Here is a 19,963-nt window from a genome sequence, read left to right as displayed (position 1 = left end):
TTTTGAATTCCCCTGTGTTTTTCTCAGTTTATTATCGAGAGGAAGTTCTCCATCTAAATTTGATCCGTTGCTTTAGATAACAACCCAAATTTACACTTTTCTGTTGACGGGGCATCCGCAACTATTGTCTACGTGATTACTGTGCTATTCACAAATAAGTGCCTGGCACAGGGTTCAATGAACCACCTTCAAGCTGTCTCTCTACAGTTCCACGGTACGCGGCAAAAATGAGCAATTAAATTTTTCTGTGCGAGCCCTGACCTCTCTTATTTTATCTTGATGACCATTTCTCCCTATGTAGGTGGGTGCCAACAGAATGTTTTCGCAATCAGAGGAGAAAACTGGTGATTGAAATGTCATGAGAAGATACCGTCGCAACGAAAAACGTCTTTGTTTTAATGATTGCCACACCAATTCACATATCATGTCTGTGGCACAATCTCCCCTAATTCGCTATAGTACAAAACGAGCTGCCCTTCTTTGTACTTTTTCAATATCATCCGTCAGTCCCACCTGATACGGATCCCACACCGCAAAGCAATACTCCGAATAGGGCGGACGAGTGTAGTCTAAGCAGTCTCCTTAGTAGATCTGTTGCATCTTCTAAGAGTTCTTCCAATGGTTTTCTCTACCCACAACATTATCTGTGTGATCGTTCCAACTTAGGTTATTTGTAATTGTAGTCCCTAAGTAATTAGTTGATTTACAGCGTTCAGATTTGTGTGACTTACCGCGTAATCGAAATTTAGCGAATTTCTTTTAGTACTCATGTGAATAATTTCACACTTTTCTTTATTCAGGGTCAATTGCCGCTTTTCGCACCACACAGACATTTTATCTAAATCATTTTGCATTTAGTTTTGGTCGTCTGATGATTTTACAAGACGGTAAATGACAGCATCATCTGCAAATAGTCTAACAGGGCTACGCAGATTGTCTCCTATGTCGTTAATATAGATCAGTAACAATAGAGGACCTATAACACTTCCTTGGGGAACGCCGGATATTACTTCTGTTTTACTGTATGACTTCCGTCTATTGCTACGAACTGTGACCTTTCTGACAGGAAATCACAAATCCAGTCGCACAAATGAGGCGATATTCCATAGGCACACAGTTTGGTTAGAAGACGCTTGTGAGGAACGGTTTGGAAAGCCTTCTAAAAATCTTAGAATATGGAGTCAATTTGACATCCCCTGTCGATAGCACTCATTACTTCATGAGTATCAAGAGCTAGTGAATGACAAAATCCACTACAGCTGTAAAAATTATTTATCATCAAAAAAGAAAACACTACCCGGTTTCAAGACATGTGTGTCACCTTCAGGTGTAACCAATATGTACATTAAAATATGAGTCCGCACATTTTAATGAACGTAAAGGGATTCTTTTCTAAGAAATTCTGTTGGTTCTGTTTAGCTTTGATTATCTTAACCATATGGATAGGTATTATTATTCATTTAGATGTTGCAGATGCACTTGAAGATGAAATATATGACCTGAAACTGAGTAGTGCATTCCTTTAGTAATAAATAATTTTTAGAACTTCAGCGGATTTCATCATCGATAACTGAAATTGTGGCGTAACAAAAATTGGTTCTTTTGCAACATTACAGACAATTTTGGTAACGACATAAAATTGCTGGAAATTATTCGTGTCTTTCCATTTCAATTATTTTATTGAAACTTATTGTATCAGCTCTCATCGTGTAATTCATGTTTTTCATTTGGTTCCCTGTTGAGAAATTATCTTCAACTTTATTAATGTTTATTGTAAGTCCGAATGACTTCTTATTCACAGTGACATACTAAGTCCTAACCAAGAGCGCTGGTCAACCTGTTTTTGCGTTTTCTTTACAAAAACAGTTTCAGGCATAAAGTCGATGTAAGAGGTCGAAACGCTTGGATAAACATAACCTGTGTAATCTAAATGATAATGTTGCAGTTAATATTAACTAATTTAAACGCAGACAAAAACTTACGAAACAGTTTGTACTGTTTGATTCCAGATTTGTAGTCTACTAATCAAAAGCAATCATTTGTTAAATTTTTAGCTTTGGACTTCTGCATTGACTGTAGTTTTTGTGTTTTAGTCTTCTATACCGAAACATGCCTGATCTAATTAATATGTTATAAACATTGTAGCATTTGCAGCGGTCATATGATAAGAAAAGGTGGAAACGACTGATTGTGTCTCAGCTACAGTAACACATCGCATATTTATTAATATTCTCACAGTTTCGACAAATTTATAACTTCTGCTCTATACAACAACCTTTCTTAAAATTTACATACAATCCAAACAATCACCAAATTAATAAAGCCAAACCATGATAATTATTCAGTACAGGAGTCCAGATGTAAATAACATTTCAACATTGCTCAAATATTTAAACCTAACACTTGCTCTAGAACCTAGCATATCTTCTCGTATTTGACCGCCACGACATTGTCGCAAATTAAAAATATTATTTGGAATCACCTGATTCCGACAAGGTATTCGGGAGGTTTCCTTAGGATAAAAGGAGAATGTAGTAATAGGAAATAACCTCCGAAATATTCTGAAGTGGAACACATTTGCCCCACTCGCCACGTGCTGATGAACTAGATTGAATTATAACCCCTCCTGCAATCATAGGTCGGCGAAGAAAGAGAGAAGTGAAAGAAAAAAGTAAGATAACCGAAGCCAAGCAAGATGACGCTGTGCCAGGGTTATGAATGTTACAATATCTGACATATCCCATGGAAATATAATGCCCAGGCAAAGCAGATTTATTCTGTTGAGGCCAGAAAATGAGTGAATCGAAATATACAGTCTGTCTACTTTCGAGATTTATCGGTATAAGTTGGTCGATTTCTCATTCTTTCGTCTCTAAATGACGGGTAGAAGAGACAAAATTTATGTTTGAAAATATCATTCAGTCACAATATAAGCAATATATTAACAAATTTCCAGTAATTTAGTTCAAAAAATGTTCTTGGTGACAGCAACTTACGTGAGCTACACGAAAAGTTGTGAAGTGTGTGAAATAAATAATTTCGCAACGAACTCACCGACAACAAAGAAAATTCTTATAAAAACAGTGACACAGCGCTATTATACAGACTTTCTACATGCGAGATAATCAGAAATAGTTCCTGCGAACTTTTTGTCATGTTTGAGACACACAGTCAGCTATTTTCTGTTCTTTATCGAGTAAATGTCGTGCGGTGAAAGCTGTTCTCTGACACACCCACATTTTTTAACGGGAGACGCGGAATTTTCTGCAGACTACTTTAGAATGTTGCTGTCATTCCGTAACTCTACAACCCATAAGTCTCTACAAGTTCTTCCACAGTCCTACAACGAAGGCCACCTTTAGCATAAGGCTAGCAACATGTTATTTCTGCGGCGACTACGAACCAGAGTACAGCGTAACTCGTAACAGCGACGGTAACGGATAGGCTACAGGGGAAAGCCGGAACAAGAACACATCCATACATGTTCATTCGTCTCAGCAGTGTCATACTCGCAATCAGCATGAAAATTCTGTACTGCGGTTTATAAGACACGATTCGAATTACGAGTGATGACTGTTACATGTCAGTTTCAAACAGCTCGAAATTTTTTTGCGTTTGAAGAGTCCCGTCTCTACTTATTCTCCAGCAACAACATTGCGTCAGTGTTATCATTTACACCCGAGGAACTTAGTTGCCGGCTGGAGTGGCCGTGCGGTTCTAGGCGCTACAGACTGGAGCCGAGCGACCGCTCCGGTCGCAGGTTCGAATCCTGCCTCGGGCATGGGCGTGTGTGATGTCCTTAGGTTAGTTAGGTTTAATTAGTTGTAAGTTCTAGGCGACTGACGACCTCAGAAGTTAAGTCGCATAGTGCTCAGACCCATTTGAACCATTTTTGAACTTAGTTATTTTGTCGCTGTTTCCTAATTACTCCTTGCCTCTCCGATCTGCGTAGAACCGATCTAACAATTGCACCAGACACTTGTCTTATATAGGCTCTGCCGACCGCAGCACAGTATTCTGTCTGTTTACATATCACCGTATTTGAATACGCATGACTATACCAGTTTCTTTGGTGCTTCATTATACTAAGGTAGTGGTAATAGCTCTCTTTGCAGTGAGCCAAATAAAATAAGCACGTTGTCAGACCTCTCTGGTGCTACACAGCCCAGAATACACAAATCTGTACCTGCTTCCCTAAATGGCCGATTTAACCACACATGCTCCCTGATTCACACTTCGCAGACTTTATCTGCTGAAAAGGGCATGGAGAGGCTGCTGCATCATACAAAAAATAACTGTATTTTCGCACCCTGAATATTCTGTTTACAAACGAGCAGACACGAAAAAGCCGTCTGCACAACTTATATGCGATAATCAAGCGGTATCACGAAGTCAGAAATGAAAGTCAGCTTATACAGTTACCTTGCAGTGGTAAAAAAAGGTTTAATGACAGGCATTGCACAGAGGCCAGAAATATAGGTTATTCAATGTTTCCGACAGTACGATTGGAATGAGGCATGTAGAAGCATTGTGACAGTTTAAGGAAGAAGATAAGAGTAAACATGATAACAGTGAGCGTCTGCGTAGCTTTAGGTAAACTGACTTTATGTTTTCTTTGGTATAGCCGATCACCATTGAAGCTCAAATGATCGACTGCATACCACATCTCTCAGAAAATATGGGCTATAGATGCTTGGCCAGATTGTTTCAGTCTTAAAAGCAGTTGCGAATTTTCAGGCTGGGCCGGGAATTTATTTTTGATTTTGCCGTATAGTCAGTGATGCAGAAATCATCATTATTTGATGGTGATCGTGAAGCATGTTGGACGGCGATACTATAGCGGTTTCGGTGCGCGACCAATTAAGCGGATGAAGGTAGTATGTGACTCATGACTCATGGGTCTGTGTCTTCATATTAAAAGACTGTGCGTGGCACCGGAGTAACTCAACCTTGACAAGCAGTTGCTTATGATATTAAAATTCGGAAACTACGTCGTTCTTACAGAAGTGGCGTCAATTTGTCTGCATTGTAAATACGTCACATAACGTTTTAAGACCTCAGAATGATTTACTTTACTTCAGCTAGATGTAACGATAAAAGAAAAGCTGATGTCTGCTTCTGTAGGAAGTACGACAATTTTGTGTAATTTTCTTACGTGAATGGAAGTTCCACCTTTGACCAACTATAATTTGAAAGTACTTGCATCTCTCTGTCAAGTCCAAGACCTTATATGTAATATTCTGGCACTTGTCAGCAACTACGAAGTCGAAATGCTATGTGCTGAAGACAACAGAGTGTAATAGAAGAGAAGTAGAGTTTCAATACCCACTCAGCCTTCCAGATTTAAGGGTTTCACAGTTTCCTCAACGTATTCTGGCAGAGATGTCATTTATAAATTTCTCTCCCAGCATTGTCCGATTCGACCTTGTAATAGGTCTCCGTAGAACCATGACGACGACGGCACTTTGAAAACTAAGCTACCTTTCCATGGCAGTTGGAAAGCCTTCCAAAGAAGCCGACAAAATAGTGAAAAGTGTGTGTGATAGTTTATATGTGAATAGTAGGCAGTGACGGGGGTAATTCAGTGACCGCAAGGATGACGTTGAAGACGTAACAATTGTACGAGGGCAGTTCAATAAGTAATGCAACACTTTTTTTTTTCTCGGCCAATTTTGGTTGAAAAAACCGGAAATTTCTTGTGGAATATTTTCAAACATTCCCGCTTCGTCTCGTATAGTTTCATTGACTTCCGACAGGTGGCAGCGCTGTATGGAGCTGTTAAAATGGCGTCTGTAACAGATGTGCGTTGCAAACAACGGGCAGTGATCGAGTTTCTTTTGGCGGAAAACCAGGGCATCTCAGATATTCATAGGCGCTTGCAGAATGTCTACGGTGATCTGGCAGTGGACAAAAGCACGGTGAGTCGTTGGGCAAAGCGTGTGTCATCATCGCCGCAAGGTCAAGCAAGACTGTCTGATCTCCTGCGTGCGGGCCGGCCGTGCACAGCTGTGACTCCTGCAATGGCGGAGCGTGCGAACACACTCGTTCGAGATGATCGACGGATCACCATCAAACAACTCAGTTGGTAGTGCTGTCACAATTGTTCACCAGTTGGGATATTCAAAGGTTTGTTCCCGCTGGGTCCCTCGTTGTCTAACCAAACACCATAAAGAGCAAAGGAGAACCATCTGTGCGGAATTGCTTGCTCGTCATGTGGCTGAGGGTGACAATTTCTTGTCAAAGATTGTTACAGGCGATGAAACATGGGTTCATCACTTCGAACCTGAAACAAAACGGCAATCAATGGAGTGGCGCCACACCCACTCCCCTACCAAGAAAAAGTTTAAAGCCATACCCTCAGCCGGTAAAGTCATGGTTATAGTCTTCTGGGACGCTGAAGGGGTTATTCTGTTCGATGTCCTTCCCCATGGTCAAACGATCAACTCTGAAGTGTATTATGCTACTCTTCAGAAATTGAAGAAACGACTTCGGAATCTTCGTAGGCACAAAAATCAGAACGAACTTCTCCTTCTTCATGACAACGCAAGACCTCACACAAGTCTTCGCATCCGAGAGGAGCTCACAAAACTTCAGTGGACTGTTCTTCCTCATGCACCCTACAGCCCCGATCTCGCACCGTCGGATTTCCATATGTTTGGCCCAATGAAGGACGCAATCCGTGGGACGCACTACGCGGATGATGAAGAAGTTATTGATGCAGTACGACGTTGGCTCCGACATCGACCAGTGGAATGGTACCGTGCAGGCATACAGGCCCTCATTTCAAGGTGGCGTAAGGCCGTAGCATTGAATGGAGATTACGTTGAAAAATAGTGTTGTGTAGCTAAAAGATTGGGGAATAACCTGGTGTATTTCAATGCTGAATAAAACAACCCCTGTTTCAGAAAAAAATGTGTTGCATTACTTATTGAACTGCCCTCGTACAATTGTATAAGTCGCAACGCATGAAAGTTGTAATATGAGGCATAAACACGCACATCACGTAGCTATTGTTCTAGACACCTCTTTGAGGAGCAATTGTAAAAAGCAAAAACTGATATGATTTCTACCTATGATTTGCAACAATGAAATTGCTGATGTAATGCATGCATAGCGACGCCCTGAGAAGTCGTGACATTGGAGTAATGCACAGACATTTGCACTCAGTTGATCAAACAAGTACCGATATTTCAGAATAAACTGAATGTGGATCAGACACAGAGTTCTCAGTGTGAACCTCTGACATCGTGACAGTATGCAACGCGGAAGCCCAAGAAAGCTGAATCCCTAGAATGGAAAAGTCAAAGTGCTGTTTCCTTGATTCCAAAGAAATTGCTCAAAAGAAATTTCTACCAAAACTTCGAACAGTAAAGTCTGATTATTACCATGTCGTCTCAATTGCTTACTCTTAGTCGGCAAGAGTACCGATTCCATGAAAAAGTCTTCCACGGCAGCGACTCATCCCACTAGCAGAACGCTCTTTCGAGCAGAGGGAAAATCACAATATTTTATCATTCACTGAGTGTGCCCCAGAACAAATAAGGTGCTTGACAAAACACACTGCGAATATGCATTGGTACTTGAGCATAAAATGAAGTTGGTGCAGTCACATTCAAACGAAGGTCAGCGTGCGCACCAACATGGTACTTGTACCACTTAGCTGTGACCTGTTGTTCAATAGTATTACTACCAAATAAATAACTAAATGATCGTGAGAAAACAGAATTATGTCTACAGATATTGTAACTTGAAGTACTTGTGAGATGAGACATGCAGGACAACAAATTTAATTTCCATCTGATGACGAATACGGAGTAAATAAAGACACAACACATGTAAAAAATATGAAAATATACCATATATATCATTGTATCATAAATTCACAAATAGGTAATAAACAATAAATTCATGGTCGCCCTTATCTCTTTAAGTCCTTTTTTGGTCTTACGAAGTCAACAATTGAAATTAAAACATTTTTATTTATCGTGAATCGTGTAGTGGCTGTGATCGAAATAGACAACAGGTATCACAAGGTTACCCTCGAATTTAAATTCCTATATTTGGCCTTCGTTTTATGCCGAATTCTGATCGTTCTTGAACTCAGCAGTCTGTCCCAAATATTATTCTGAAAGATGTTATTAGTTCATTTGTAGTTATCCAAAAAATCTACTAACACTAAGAGCATGCCACCCTGTCTAAATCATACGATGGCCTATTACTTAAATAGACTTTACTGTTTTTTGCTGTCTTTAGATATCAATTAAAATCATTCGTTGCATCAGATTTCAACCTCCAAATGATTCGCAAATCGAAACATCCCGTTTCGTCTCTTACAGCTGTTTAACAAATACGTTATTTGTTTTTCTTCCCAGCTGTACAATATCCAAGGTTCTTGACACGATTTATAATTTCAAAGATTATTAGGAAATGAGAAGTTGGGGTGAAAGAAAGACAACTTGTCATTTGCACGCTATTTTGTATATAAATATAGAAATTATATCACATAACAGCTAGTGTTTTCCATCCATAATGTCAACCATGATATCCATGTCCGTACGCAAGACCGTGTCCATACGCCAGTCCGTGCGCTCCGAGCAGAGCGGGGGCTGCGAGGGCGGCGTGGGCGGCAGCGCCATTGATGTGGGCGTCGCGGACCTGCGTCTGGGCGACGGCGGTCAGGTGGGCGGCCCTCGTGGCAGCGACGTCAGGGGTGTCCAGCAGGTAGCCGTCAGAGCGGACGGCAATGTGGGCCGGGCCGTAGGCGGCGTAGCCAGGGTGCACGGCGTGGGCGGCGATCACTGCTGGGGCGGCGAGCACAGCCGGGGCGGCGGCGACGACGCCGTGGGCGGCGCCCAGGTAGCCGGGCTTGGGGGCGGCTACAGCAGCGGCCAGGACGGTGCTCAACACGATCTGCAGAACACAGCGTGAAACACGTCTTTGAATCCCATGATTAGCACAAACAAAATGCAACGGATTGTAGCGTATTATACGAGAGGCCGCCCTAAAGTTTCTGATTCGGGAAGGTTACCGTAATGTCTCGCACAAACAACAACACCTACTTTTATGGTGGCCATTTGTGGTTATGAAATCAAATTTCGCGGCTCCGGCTTCGATAGTTTTGCCGCTAAGATGCATATACATTAGTACAAGAAAACTGCGAATATCGAGTGAATGAAGAACTGCGCTGTGATTGAACATCTTCATTTATATGGAATGAAGCCAGAGGGAATTGCAGAGGACGTGCGGAATACACTTACGGAAAGTGCTCCGTCTTACGCAACAGTGCATAACCGAGTGTCCAACTTCAAACGTGAAAAACGAGTGCGCCTGTCACCGTAGCTACTGATGAAACAGTGGCTGCAATTCACGATACCGTTTTTCAGGATCGTCGAACAACGTTACAGCACATTGTAATCACATTTGGAATCTCCCATGGGCGTGCTAATGACATTGTTGTGGATATTTTGGAAATGCGCGAAGTTTCATCTCTGTGGGTTCCGAAAGACTTGAATGCAGATCCGAGACGGGAGCGTGTGCGTTGTTGTGGCCGGCCGCGGTGGCCGAGCGGTTCTAGGCGCGCGACTGCTACGGTCGCAGGTTCGAATCCGGCCTCGGGCATGGATGTGTGTGATGTCCTTTGGTTAGTTAGGTTTAAGTAGTTCTAAGTTCTAGGGCACTTATGACCTCAGATGTTAAGTCCCATAGCGCTCAGAGCCATTTGAACCATTTTTGCAGTGTTGTGAAGAAATCGTCCGCCAATTTGAAGCGGAGGAAGACGGCTTTCTTGGAAGGCATGTGACAATGGACGAAATGTAGGTTCGCTTCTTTGATCCTGAGACAAAACAACAGTCACAACAATTAAAACATCCTTCATTCTTTACCCCATAAAATTCCGGTTGCAAATAGCCGGTAAGATGAAGGCATCTCGGATTCAGAAGGGGTAATTACGGTGGATTACTTGCAAAAGTGCGTAACTATCAGTTCATCATAATACTGTACGATACTGCGCCGTTTGAGAGAAGAGATAGGAAAAAAAAACCTTTTGCATCATGGCAATGCACCAGCGCACGAAGCCCTCGCAACACTGGAAGTTCTGCGTGACTCCGGGTTCGAATTGACGTCATCCGCCGCATTCTCCATATTTGGCTCGATCAGACTTTTTATCTTTTCCTAAACCTAACAAAAGACCTCAAAGGACGACGATTTGACAATGATGATGCAGTGATTGATGCTGTGAACGGTCGGTTGGACTCGAGATCGAAGACCTTTTATTTGAATGGTTTGCAGAAGTTGTCAGAGCGTGCCGATAAGTGTATTAGTTTACACAGGTATTATACTCTAAAATAAATTGGTATTATGAAATTACTGTCATTCTTTATTTGTTAGGCTAAAATCTTTTCGACCCCCCCCCCCTCGTACATGTTGTTGTCTGTGTCATTCACGTGTGCTTATGCTTACTGCGTTTGGAACAAGAGCTCTTGGGAGCGATTCACCGCTTAAAATCAAGACCCTAAATCTCTAAGTAACATTACATAACATTAACATCCGGTTTCTACTGGTCTCATGCATGGGTAAAACTTTTTTCGTGATTGTAAGAAATAAAACGCCTGCAGCTGTTCTTATGATCTTATTTATTGTCTAACCACCAGTTTTGGCTCTTCGATGAGCCATCTGCATGCCGTAGTTGATGCTGAAGGGGTTAACACGATTCACATACACACAGCATGAGTAGCCACGATAATTGTCTTAGACTACCTGTAAACTTTGGTGACAGCACTCCAGCCATCAACTATTTCACCAGTCAATTGGGAGTCGATGGTTGGAGTGCTGTCACCAAAGTTTGCAGATGGTCTGCGTTACCAGTTACGCTGGCCACTGATGCGGTGTGTATATGGATCGTGTTACCCTTGCAGTATTAATTACGGCCTGCAGATGGCGCACTGAAGCGCCGAAACTGATAGCTACACAATAAATAAGATCGTAAAGACGGTTGTAGAAGTTTCATTTTCTTACAACAGTCAACGGCTGTGGTCCCCAAGACCTCCAGTCAAAAGGATGGACATAAAAAAACTTCTTTCATGATTGTTAAACTGACGGTTTTTTTTTGTGCAGAATTCTACCTCTTCGTTGCTTTCCCCCAGCCTATGTTCTCCTACATATTTCACCCTTCTTCTTTTTGTAAAATCGAATCCCAAGCTTCTGTTACATTTAAATTGCCGTGACTCCCAACATTCTGAATAATTTATTTTATCCTATCAAACATTCGTTCAGTAGTTCCACCATATGTAGATTTAGTAGGAATGTGTACATGTACTAATGTAGTTGGTTGTAGCTTTGTGTCTATTATCACCTGTGGTAATCCGTTTGATTGTAGTTCACCTGTGTTCCTATTTTCTTGTTCCTTATCAAATCAGCTCCACCAATAGCCATATTTAGGACTTCTGTTCATGATGTCATACTTCCTTGGTCAGAAATTCCGAGCTTCGTATCACCATACTTCATGATTTCTCATCAACCTTATGATCCATTCCTCTTCCTCCATTTTCTAACCCACCAAGATGGTGGAAGGATATTTCGCGCACTGCCTCACAGAACGTCTTACACATTTTTGCTTCTCACGACACAGTTCTGAGTAGTTACTGCTTATGATCTGGAGGACGGGGGAGGGGAATGGGGGAAATTGTTCTTCAGATTATTTTATCCACATCGATACCATCATCATTACACCATGCGACAGTGGTGAATGTAATGGGGGAATTTCACGGCGACAGTGTCGTCATAGTATATACCGTGAGGTGTGATCAAAAAGTTTCCATTCGAAGGCTGTACAGTCCAGAATCGATATGATAATCACCAAGATAAGGGTGAGAATTTACGCAATCTCACCCACACACGAGGTTGAAGATAAAAGTTTGGTAAGAAACTATGTCTTGCTTCTTGAAAAAAACCGCAACTGCCAGCTGCACATTCTGGTCTCACAGAAATCGTCGACACTTCAAGACCTTTCTTAAGAGACCTAAGGCGTGGTAATCGCTTTGGAAGAGATCGGAACTACAGGGCGGGTGCCTGAGTGTGTTCCACTTGTCTGTAATGGATCAGGCTGGCCTCTCGGATCGACCAGCTCTCGCGTCGAACCTTCATCACCACGGCGCACCATTCCACGGCGATCGTCTCCGACGGACGCTCTGTCCCACACACATTCATCGTTCTCCGATGGATGTCTGCTGGTATTTGTCGTTTGGCATCGCAGAAAAAACTAGCTACAGCGTGTGGGTCCCGTTTGGATACATTTGGTAATGACGTCATAACTCACATTTCCACATTTGCCACTTGCGCTCGTAAAGGTGAAAGCCACACTAACCGCTTGCCAACATGTTGGTGCTTATATACCCGCACTGGACTCGTGCTACGTTGCGCAAACGCTGCAGCGAAGTCCTAAATGGATACTTCTCGATCGGCCCTAATATAATCCATGTAGGCTGATGTTACAAGACACGATCAGTCCTCAAGACTGTTGCACCGGATACTATGCACTGTACTGCAGGCTTTTCATGATCAACATTTTACTCTAATTGTTGTATCCTAGCCAGTACTGCCACCCGAGCCCGCTGCCAAAAGGTTGGCAGCATCAAAGTCCGGACGCCGTCCGCATAAGCAGCGCCAGCGAGACAGGAAATGGCCGCAAATCTGCGCGCGCCACCGCTGGCTTCTGGTTTCTTAAGCGCTGGAGTCGCGAGCGCTAGGACAGTTCTGTATTCGCCGCTCAGTTGTATACTCGCCACCTAATTGTGTACTTGCTAGTGAGTTGTGTGTTCATCGCAGCAGAGTTGTCGTTTGTCGTCAGCCGACGCTGACCTAGCCGCTCCGACTCGAACTAGACAGATCTCTGCAGACACGGAGTTCACTACTGTGTTTCTGTATCTTCGTTAATAAAGATGAGTACCGACTTTTATTTAATCAGAGTGTTTGGGTTTTCATCTTTCTGTTCACTGTTCCAGCGGACCGGTCGGCCCGCTATTAAAAGTGGGCGTTGACTTCGTAAGCCGTTCCTACAGCGAATTGTTTGTCGCTACGAACGCCGCCACAAAACTAATCTCTCCAATGATTCTGCACTAACGCAACGGTTGTCTGTATTGGTTAAACATGCAAGCCTCAGTGTCGCGGCGAGGATCATGGTTTGCTGGCGACAATCGGTGGTATGATATGAAGTGCGATCTGAAGAACTGTTTAGTACAATTCAGCACAGAAACAGAAAATAACAATGATGGGGTTAAAGATATCCACTAAACGACTAACATTTGGGAAAGCAATGACTCTTTCTCTCAGACATGTACATAATTTAATTATGTTCAAGATTCATATTGTTTAGCATCTTTGTATGATGTTGTTGTTGTTGTGGTCTTCAGTCCTGAGACTGGTTTGATGCAGCTCTCCATGCTACTCTATCCTGTGCTAGCTTCTTCATCTCCCAGTATCTACTGTAACCTACATCCCTCTGAATCTGCTTGGTGTATTCATCTCTTGGTCTCCCTCTACGATTTTTACCCTCCACGCTGCCCTCCAATGCTAAATTTGTGATCCCTTGATGCCTCAAAACATGTCCTACCAAACGATCCCTTCTTCTAGTCAAGTTGTGCCACAAACTTCTCTTCTCCCCAATCCTATTCAATACCTCCTCATTTGTTACGTGATCTACCCACCTTATCTTCAGCATTCTTCTGTAGCACCACATTTCGAAAGCTTCTATTCTCTTCTTGTCCAAACTGGTTATCGTCCATGTTTCACTTCCATACATGGCTACACTCCATACAAATACTTTCAGAAACGACTTCCTGACACTTAAATCTATACTCGATGTTAACAAATTTCTCTTCTTCAGAAACGCTTTCCTTGCCATTGCCAGTCTACATTTTATATCCTCTCTACTTCGACCATCATCAGTTATTTTACTCCCTAAATAGCAAAACTCCTTTACTACTTTAAGTGTCTTATTTCCTAATCTAATCCCCTCAGCATCACCCGTCTTAATTCGACTACATTCCATTATCCTCGTTTTGCTTTTGTTGATGTTCATCTTATATCCTCCTTTCAAGACACTGTCCATTCCGTTCAACTGCTCTTCCAAATCTTTTGCTGTCTCTGACAGAATTACAATGTCATCGGCGAACCTCAAAGTTTTTACTTCTTCTCCATGAATTTTAATACCTACTCCGAATTTTTCTTTTGTTTCCTTTACTGCTTGCTCAATATACAGATTGAATAACATCGGGGAGAGGCTACAACCCTGTCTCACTCCTTTCCCAACCACTGCTTCCCTTTCATGCCCCTCGACTCTTATAACTGGCATCTGGTTTCTGTACAAATTGTAAATAGCCTTTCGCTCCCTGTATTTTACCCCTGCCACCTTCAGAATTTGAAAGAGAGTATTCCAGTTAACGTTGTCAAAAGCTTTCTCTAAGTCTACAAATGCTAGAAACGTAGGTTTGCCTTTTCTTAATCTTCCTTCTAAGATAAGTCGTAAGGTTAGTATTGCCTCACGTGTTCCAACATTTCTACGGAATCCAAACTGATCTTCCCCGAGGTCCGCTTCCTTTGTATGATATATAAAGTTAAATAATAATCAATGTTGCTCTTCACTTCATGTTGAATATCGTGAATGTTGCATGTGCTTCCCGTATTCACTACTATACTATCGCCTATATACTACCGATTTATTATAACCAAAGTTTGTGCCCGACTGGCAATGCCACTGCAGAGAAATGACATTATTTAGTTCCAGACATTATAAAGTAATCGCTAAGTAAACTGTAATACCAGCTGTAGTTCAAATGTGTGTGAAATCTTATGGGACTTAACTGCTAATGTCATCAGTCCCTGAGCTTACACACTACTTAAACTAAATTATCCTAAGAACAAACACACACACCCATGCCCAAGGGAGGACTCGAACCTCCGCCGGATTTAGTACAATGTAAGACAGACTACAGAAGGTTTACTACATTATGAATATTGTTTTAATGGAACTAAGGCACAAAAGGTGGACAGTCGTGATATATCCATTACATAGAGCTAAGTGACACTCACCAGGAGTTTCATGGCTGCAGTGTGGACTTTGGACGGTACCAACTGTCAACTGCGCCAGAACGACGCGCCCGTCAGCCATATATACCAGAAGCGAGCGTGTGAAAGGACAGCACCAGCGTCCTTCCAGCAGCGACGTCCTTCAAGTGACACGCCCCGATAGCGACGGCGGGCAGTGAAGAATGGGCCAGTATTCGCGTAATGGAATTTGACCTTGCTGTGAAACGAGGGAAACGCGTCCAATCTAAGAGAATGGTTTTTACATAAAATAGTACTGTATTTACTTTATTTAGGCTGAGGTTTAGTTATACGAGCCTAATTCTCACCGTACCTCTGTGTATGTATATATGTGTGTGTATGTATATATGTGTGTGGGGGGGGGGGTCAGTGGGTGTAAGTGAAAATGAAAGGCAGAGGGGCTGTGCTCTTCGGATGTGGTATCATCTTTAGAGTGGGCGACGCATGACGGATGGTTGCCACCAAAGGAAAAGCAGTCCAGTGTCGGAATGAGAATAGTTGAATTACAGAAAGAAACTTAAGAATTATTAGAGTTCCTCAGTTTTCTTCCTTTTTGATTTTATCCGATGATAGAATGACGGTGATTTTAAAGGCACATATGACTGATACGTATTTTGAACCCACATTGTCATTTCAGCCACTTTTCGACTGTCCCTCGGTGATTTCTGTAATCGTTGAAGTCACCATCGTTGAAAACAAGGATGATTTATTTTTTCCATTCTCGTTAGTTTTCTCATAATTGATTTTCTGATGCAGTCTACAGCTAACAACAGCACACTTACAGGAAAAACTAGACATATTACAAATTTTTACGACTAAAGGCAGCCGGACGGGGTGGCCGAGCGGTTGTAGGCGCTACAGTCTGGAACCACGCGACCGCTACGGTCGCAGGTTCGAATCCTACCTCGGGCATGGATGTGAGTGAGGTCCTTAGGTTAGTTACGTTTAAGTAGTTCTAAGTTCTAGGGGACTGATGACCTCAGAAGTTAAGTCCCATACTGCTCAGAGCCATTTGGACTAATGGCAACTCAAGAAGTTGGATGTTTTATAAAGTTAAACATTTAATGATCCATATAGTAAAGATCCGAAAATAATGACAGTGTTTAACGAAGAGGGAACAAATGTCTTTTAAAAGGGACCTACATCTACAAATTTGATTACCTTGAATGATTTAACATCTGTCGACATGAACACGGAAGTGTATGAGCACACTACACTGTGACGGCAAAACTCGTACTTAGGTGTGTATAACTTTGGACAGACAAGATGACTGCGTAACAGCAGTCATTTCAAATGTGTCGGCCACATGGCGAATGGCGTGTTGCAGCAGTATAAGTGAGGAAACATATGTGTGTATGCCATAACGACAGAAGCTAAGAAATGAAGTAAAACTTGTGCCCCAGCCAGGACTTGAACTTGGGTCTCCTGCTTACTTTTTCTTTTTTGATCTTCCTCTGGGGGGTAGAAAAGGTTTTAAAGAAAGGAAGAAAAATTGCCACCCCCCACTTTGTGCCTAAGTAAAAAAAAAAAAAAAAAAGAACCCACTACAGGCGTTGGCTCCTATCTAGTCTACTCCCAGTATAACTGACCTAGAGTTAGGAGAAGGTGAGAAGGCATAAAGGGAAGGAAACCGCAGGGGATCCATGAAAATTAAACATAATTAGTTTCGGTGATACATATGAGCGCCTTGAGTTGCGGGTTCTGCGTCAGCTAGCACTTCCAAACGTGTCTTGTCGTTCAGAGGGTGTAGATTCCTTCATCGCTTAGGTTCGTTTCGGATAGGTTCAGATCGGTCTTCAGCTTCTCATGGCTTGGACGTTCCAGCTGCGAGGCGGATCATTAAACGTGCTCTCTAAGAAATTGGAGAAGTATTACTGATAGTGTGGGTTGCATGTTAGGAGCAGTGTCGTTCGTTGAGATAATTCCAATATCCTATCAATCACTTACGGCCAGAATTGAAAAGATAACGGATCATGCGGCCACAGATCCAGTTCCTCCGGGAATAAGGGGGTGTGGATGTCGATCTAAGTGGGTGTTTGCCGGCCGGTTCTAGGCGCTACAGTCTGGAACCGCGCTGCCGCTACGGTCACAGGTTCGAATCCTGCCTCGGGCATGGATGTGTGTGATGTCGTTAGGTTAGTTAGGTTTAAGTAGTTCTAAGTTCTAGGGGCCTGACGACCTCAGAAGTTAAGTCCCATAGTGCTCAGAGGCATTTGAATTTTTCGGCTAGGTGGATGCGATGCAGTCGATATCGGTTAACGTGTTTGCCATTCACTGTGATATACCACGCTGACTGAACGTCAGATTCGAGAAAGTGGACGTGGACTGCTTTCCGTTAGTGCGCAGATGAGGCAGTCATTACACCACTGTAGCAGTGTAGGTACCGTATATGCACGGACTACTCTAGTCTAAAGGCCTCCCTAATATAAACTTCAATTTATGCCCTCAGTCTATTTACCCCTTCTTAAAATTGTGCTCGATTTCTTGGGCTCAAAAGTAGGTACAACAAGGAGCTGCTGGACATAGACTAAAATCCAGCTGTACCATTAAAAGTGCAGTCAGTGCAGACATAATGATGAACACTACTGCATCAACTGAAGATAGCTGAAAACTAGAAACGTTTTCCTCTGAAGGCCACACTAACCACTTCTCTAAATGTAGGTTCTTATAAACCCACAACGCCGTCGTGCCGGGTTGCACACACGATGTAACAGCATCCTCAAAAGGAAACGTTTTTATAGCCCCTTACAGTAATAACGTTACAGAACAAGATGCGCCTAGTGTGTTAAATACGCTGCTTTTCTGACCATTCTGTAACACTTGAGAGAATAGCAAGTAATGAAAGTTTAATTATTGTGCTCACACAGAACTTTAGCAAGAGTACGTGGTTCAATGTGTAGGATATTTGGGGACATACACTATGTGATCAGAAGTATCCGGACACCTGGCTGAAAATTATACAAGTTCGAGGCGCTCTCCATCGGTATCGCTGGAATTCAGTATGGTGTTTGATCACAGTTTCCACTCTCGCAGGCATACGTTCAGTCAGATGTTGGAAGGTTTCTTGGGGAATGGCAGCCCATTCTTCACGGAGTGCTGCACTGAGGAGAGGTATCGATGTTGGTCGGTGAGGCCTGGCACGACGCCGGCGTTCCAAAACATCCCAATGATGTTCTATAAATTCAGGTCAGGACTCTGTGCAGTACAGTCCATTACAGGGATGTTATTGACTTGTAACCACGCCGCCACAGGCCGTGCATTACGAACAGGTATCCGAACGTGTTCAAAGATGCAATCAGCATCTCCGAATTGCTCTTCATCAGTGGGAAGCAAGAAAGTGCTTAAAACATCAGTGTAGGCCTGTGCTATGATAGTGCCACGCAAAACAACAAGGGGTGCAAGCCCCCTCCGTGAGAAACGCGACCACACTGTAACACCACCGCCCCGGATTTTACTGTTGGCACTACACACGCTGGCCGATGACGTTCACCAGGCATTCACCATACCCACACCCTGTCATAGGATCGCCACATTGTGTTGTAAGAGGTCCATGATTAAGGAATTTGTTGCTAGTGCACTCGAGCAGATGTAATTTCAATGGATTGCTCGTGCTGCCTGCGATATGTAAGCTGTAAGAGAATCTCGGACCAGAGAGCAGTGTTGTATGCAATAGGAACTGTGTGGTAGTAGGAGTAAGTAGTAGCTAGCAGCCTGGTGTATCGTGTTGGCTCCGCCGGTCGTGTGGAGCGATGGCGGTGCCTGAGCGTTGTAGCATAAGGTAAAAGAAGCCTCACGCATATGTAGTAGTGTTATATCAGGTCCCATGTAAATGCTTTTAAAAAGAAATCTCTTAATAATAATAATCTTTCTTATAAAAATTGCCGGCCGAAGTGGCCGTGCGGTTCTGGGCGCTGCAGTCTGGAACCGCGAGACCGCTACGGTCGCAGGTTCGAATCCTGCCTAGAGCATGGATGTGTGTGATGTCCTTAGGTTAGTTAGGTTTAACTAGTTCTAAGTTCAAGGGGACTAATGACCGCACAAGTTGAGTCCCATAGTGCTCAGAGCCATTCTTATAAAAATTAACTTTTGACAATCATTCAACTAAATTTAAAGATTTCACTAATTTCTCCAATCCATGTTCGTCCTGATTATTGCAAAGAAAAACCATTTGTTTCTTTTTATACAAGACAAATCTATCGGCCAGCATTGCACTGAGCTGTGCCAGAAAAATTTCTTATAGGAGCAGATATATACGCGTTATCCGGCGATCTTATTGAGGTAAGAATTTTCAATTTATTCAGAATGATCTTTCAGGACCATGACGTAGCGCTGCTGACGTTCAAAATTTACCAGTTTAATTTCACAGTCATTATTGAAAGGTTATAAGTGAGCGACAATTTTTATCGAGAGGTTAGTCACATTGTATTATTGGTAGGTTACGGAGTGCATCTGTTGGGCAGTTACACTGAATGTGAATTATATAATTACATTTTTTACTATTGGGAGGTTATTATATAATTTATCTGTTGGGAGGTTACACTAAATGTCAATGCTATACATATTTTAACTGTTGGGTAGTTACGCTAAATGTGAATATTATTCATATTAGTTTAATATGGGGAGGTTACCGTGTACCATGATTCGTCACTCTATAAAACGTTTTTCCAGTGTTCAGTCGTCCAATGTTTGCGCTCCTTACACCAAGCGAGGCGTCGTTTGGCATTTAGCGGCGTGATCTGTGGCTTATGAGCAGCCGCTCGACCATGAAATCCAAGTTTTCTCACCTCCCACCTAACTGTCATAGTACTTACAGTGGATCCCGATGCAGTTTGGAAATCCTGTACGATGGTCTGGATAGGCGTCT

General features: G+C 42.6%; 1 protein-coding gene across 3 annotated transcripts in view; it reads right to left on the bottom strand.

Annotated features, from left to right (window-relative positions):
• The window catches only part of LOC126253605 (cuticle protein 65-like), a 76,301-nt gene that overhangs the window by 39,039 nt on the left and 17,299 nt on the right, over positions 1 to 19,963 (bottom strand). Inside the window, exons 1-2 of one of the 3 annotated variants that reach the window (XM_049955055.1) lie at positions 15,085 to 15,208; positions 8,457 to 8,910 (exon numbers count right to left, since the gene is read on the bottom strand). The exons of 1 other annotated variant lie outside the window; for it this stretch is intronic. In XM_049955055.1, coding sequence (XP_049811012.1) covers positions 8,533 to 8,910; positions 15,085 to 15,096 — 390 coding nt within the window. In that variant the 5' untranslated portion in view covers positions 15,097 to 15,208 and the 3' untranslated portion in view covers positions 8,457 to 8,532. Of the gene's footprint in view, positions 1 to 8,456; positions 8,911 to 15,084; positions 15,209 to 19,963 lie in introns of those variants that run through there. One more of the 3 variants, XM_049955057.1, reaches the window with a different exon arrangement.

This window comes from Schistocerca nitens, chromosome 4, assembly GCF_023898315.1.
Source record: "Schistocerca nitens isolate TAMUIC-IGC-003100 chromosome 4, iqSchNite1.1, whole genome shotgun sequence".
Lineage (NCBI taxonomy): Eukaryota > Metazoa > Arthropoda > Insecta > Orthoptera > Acrididae > Schistocerca > Schistocerca nitens.
Note: the sequence above shows the minus strand (reverse complement) of the source record. Positions and strands in the feature narration are given on the sequence as shown.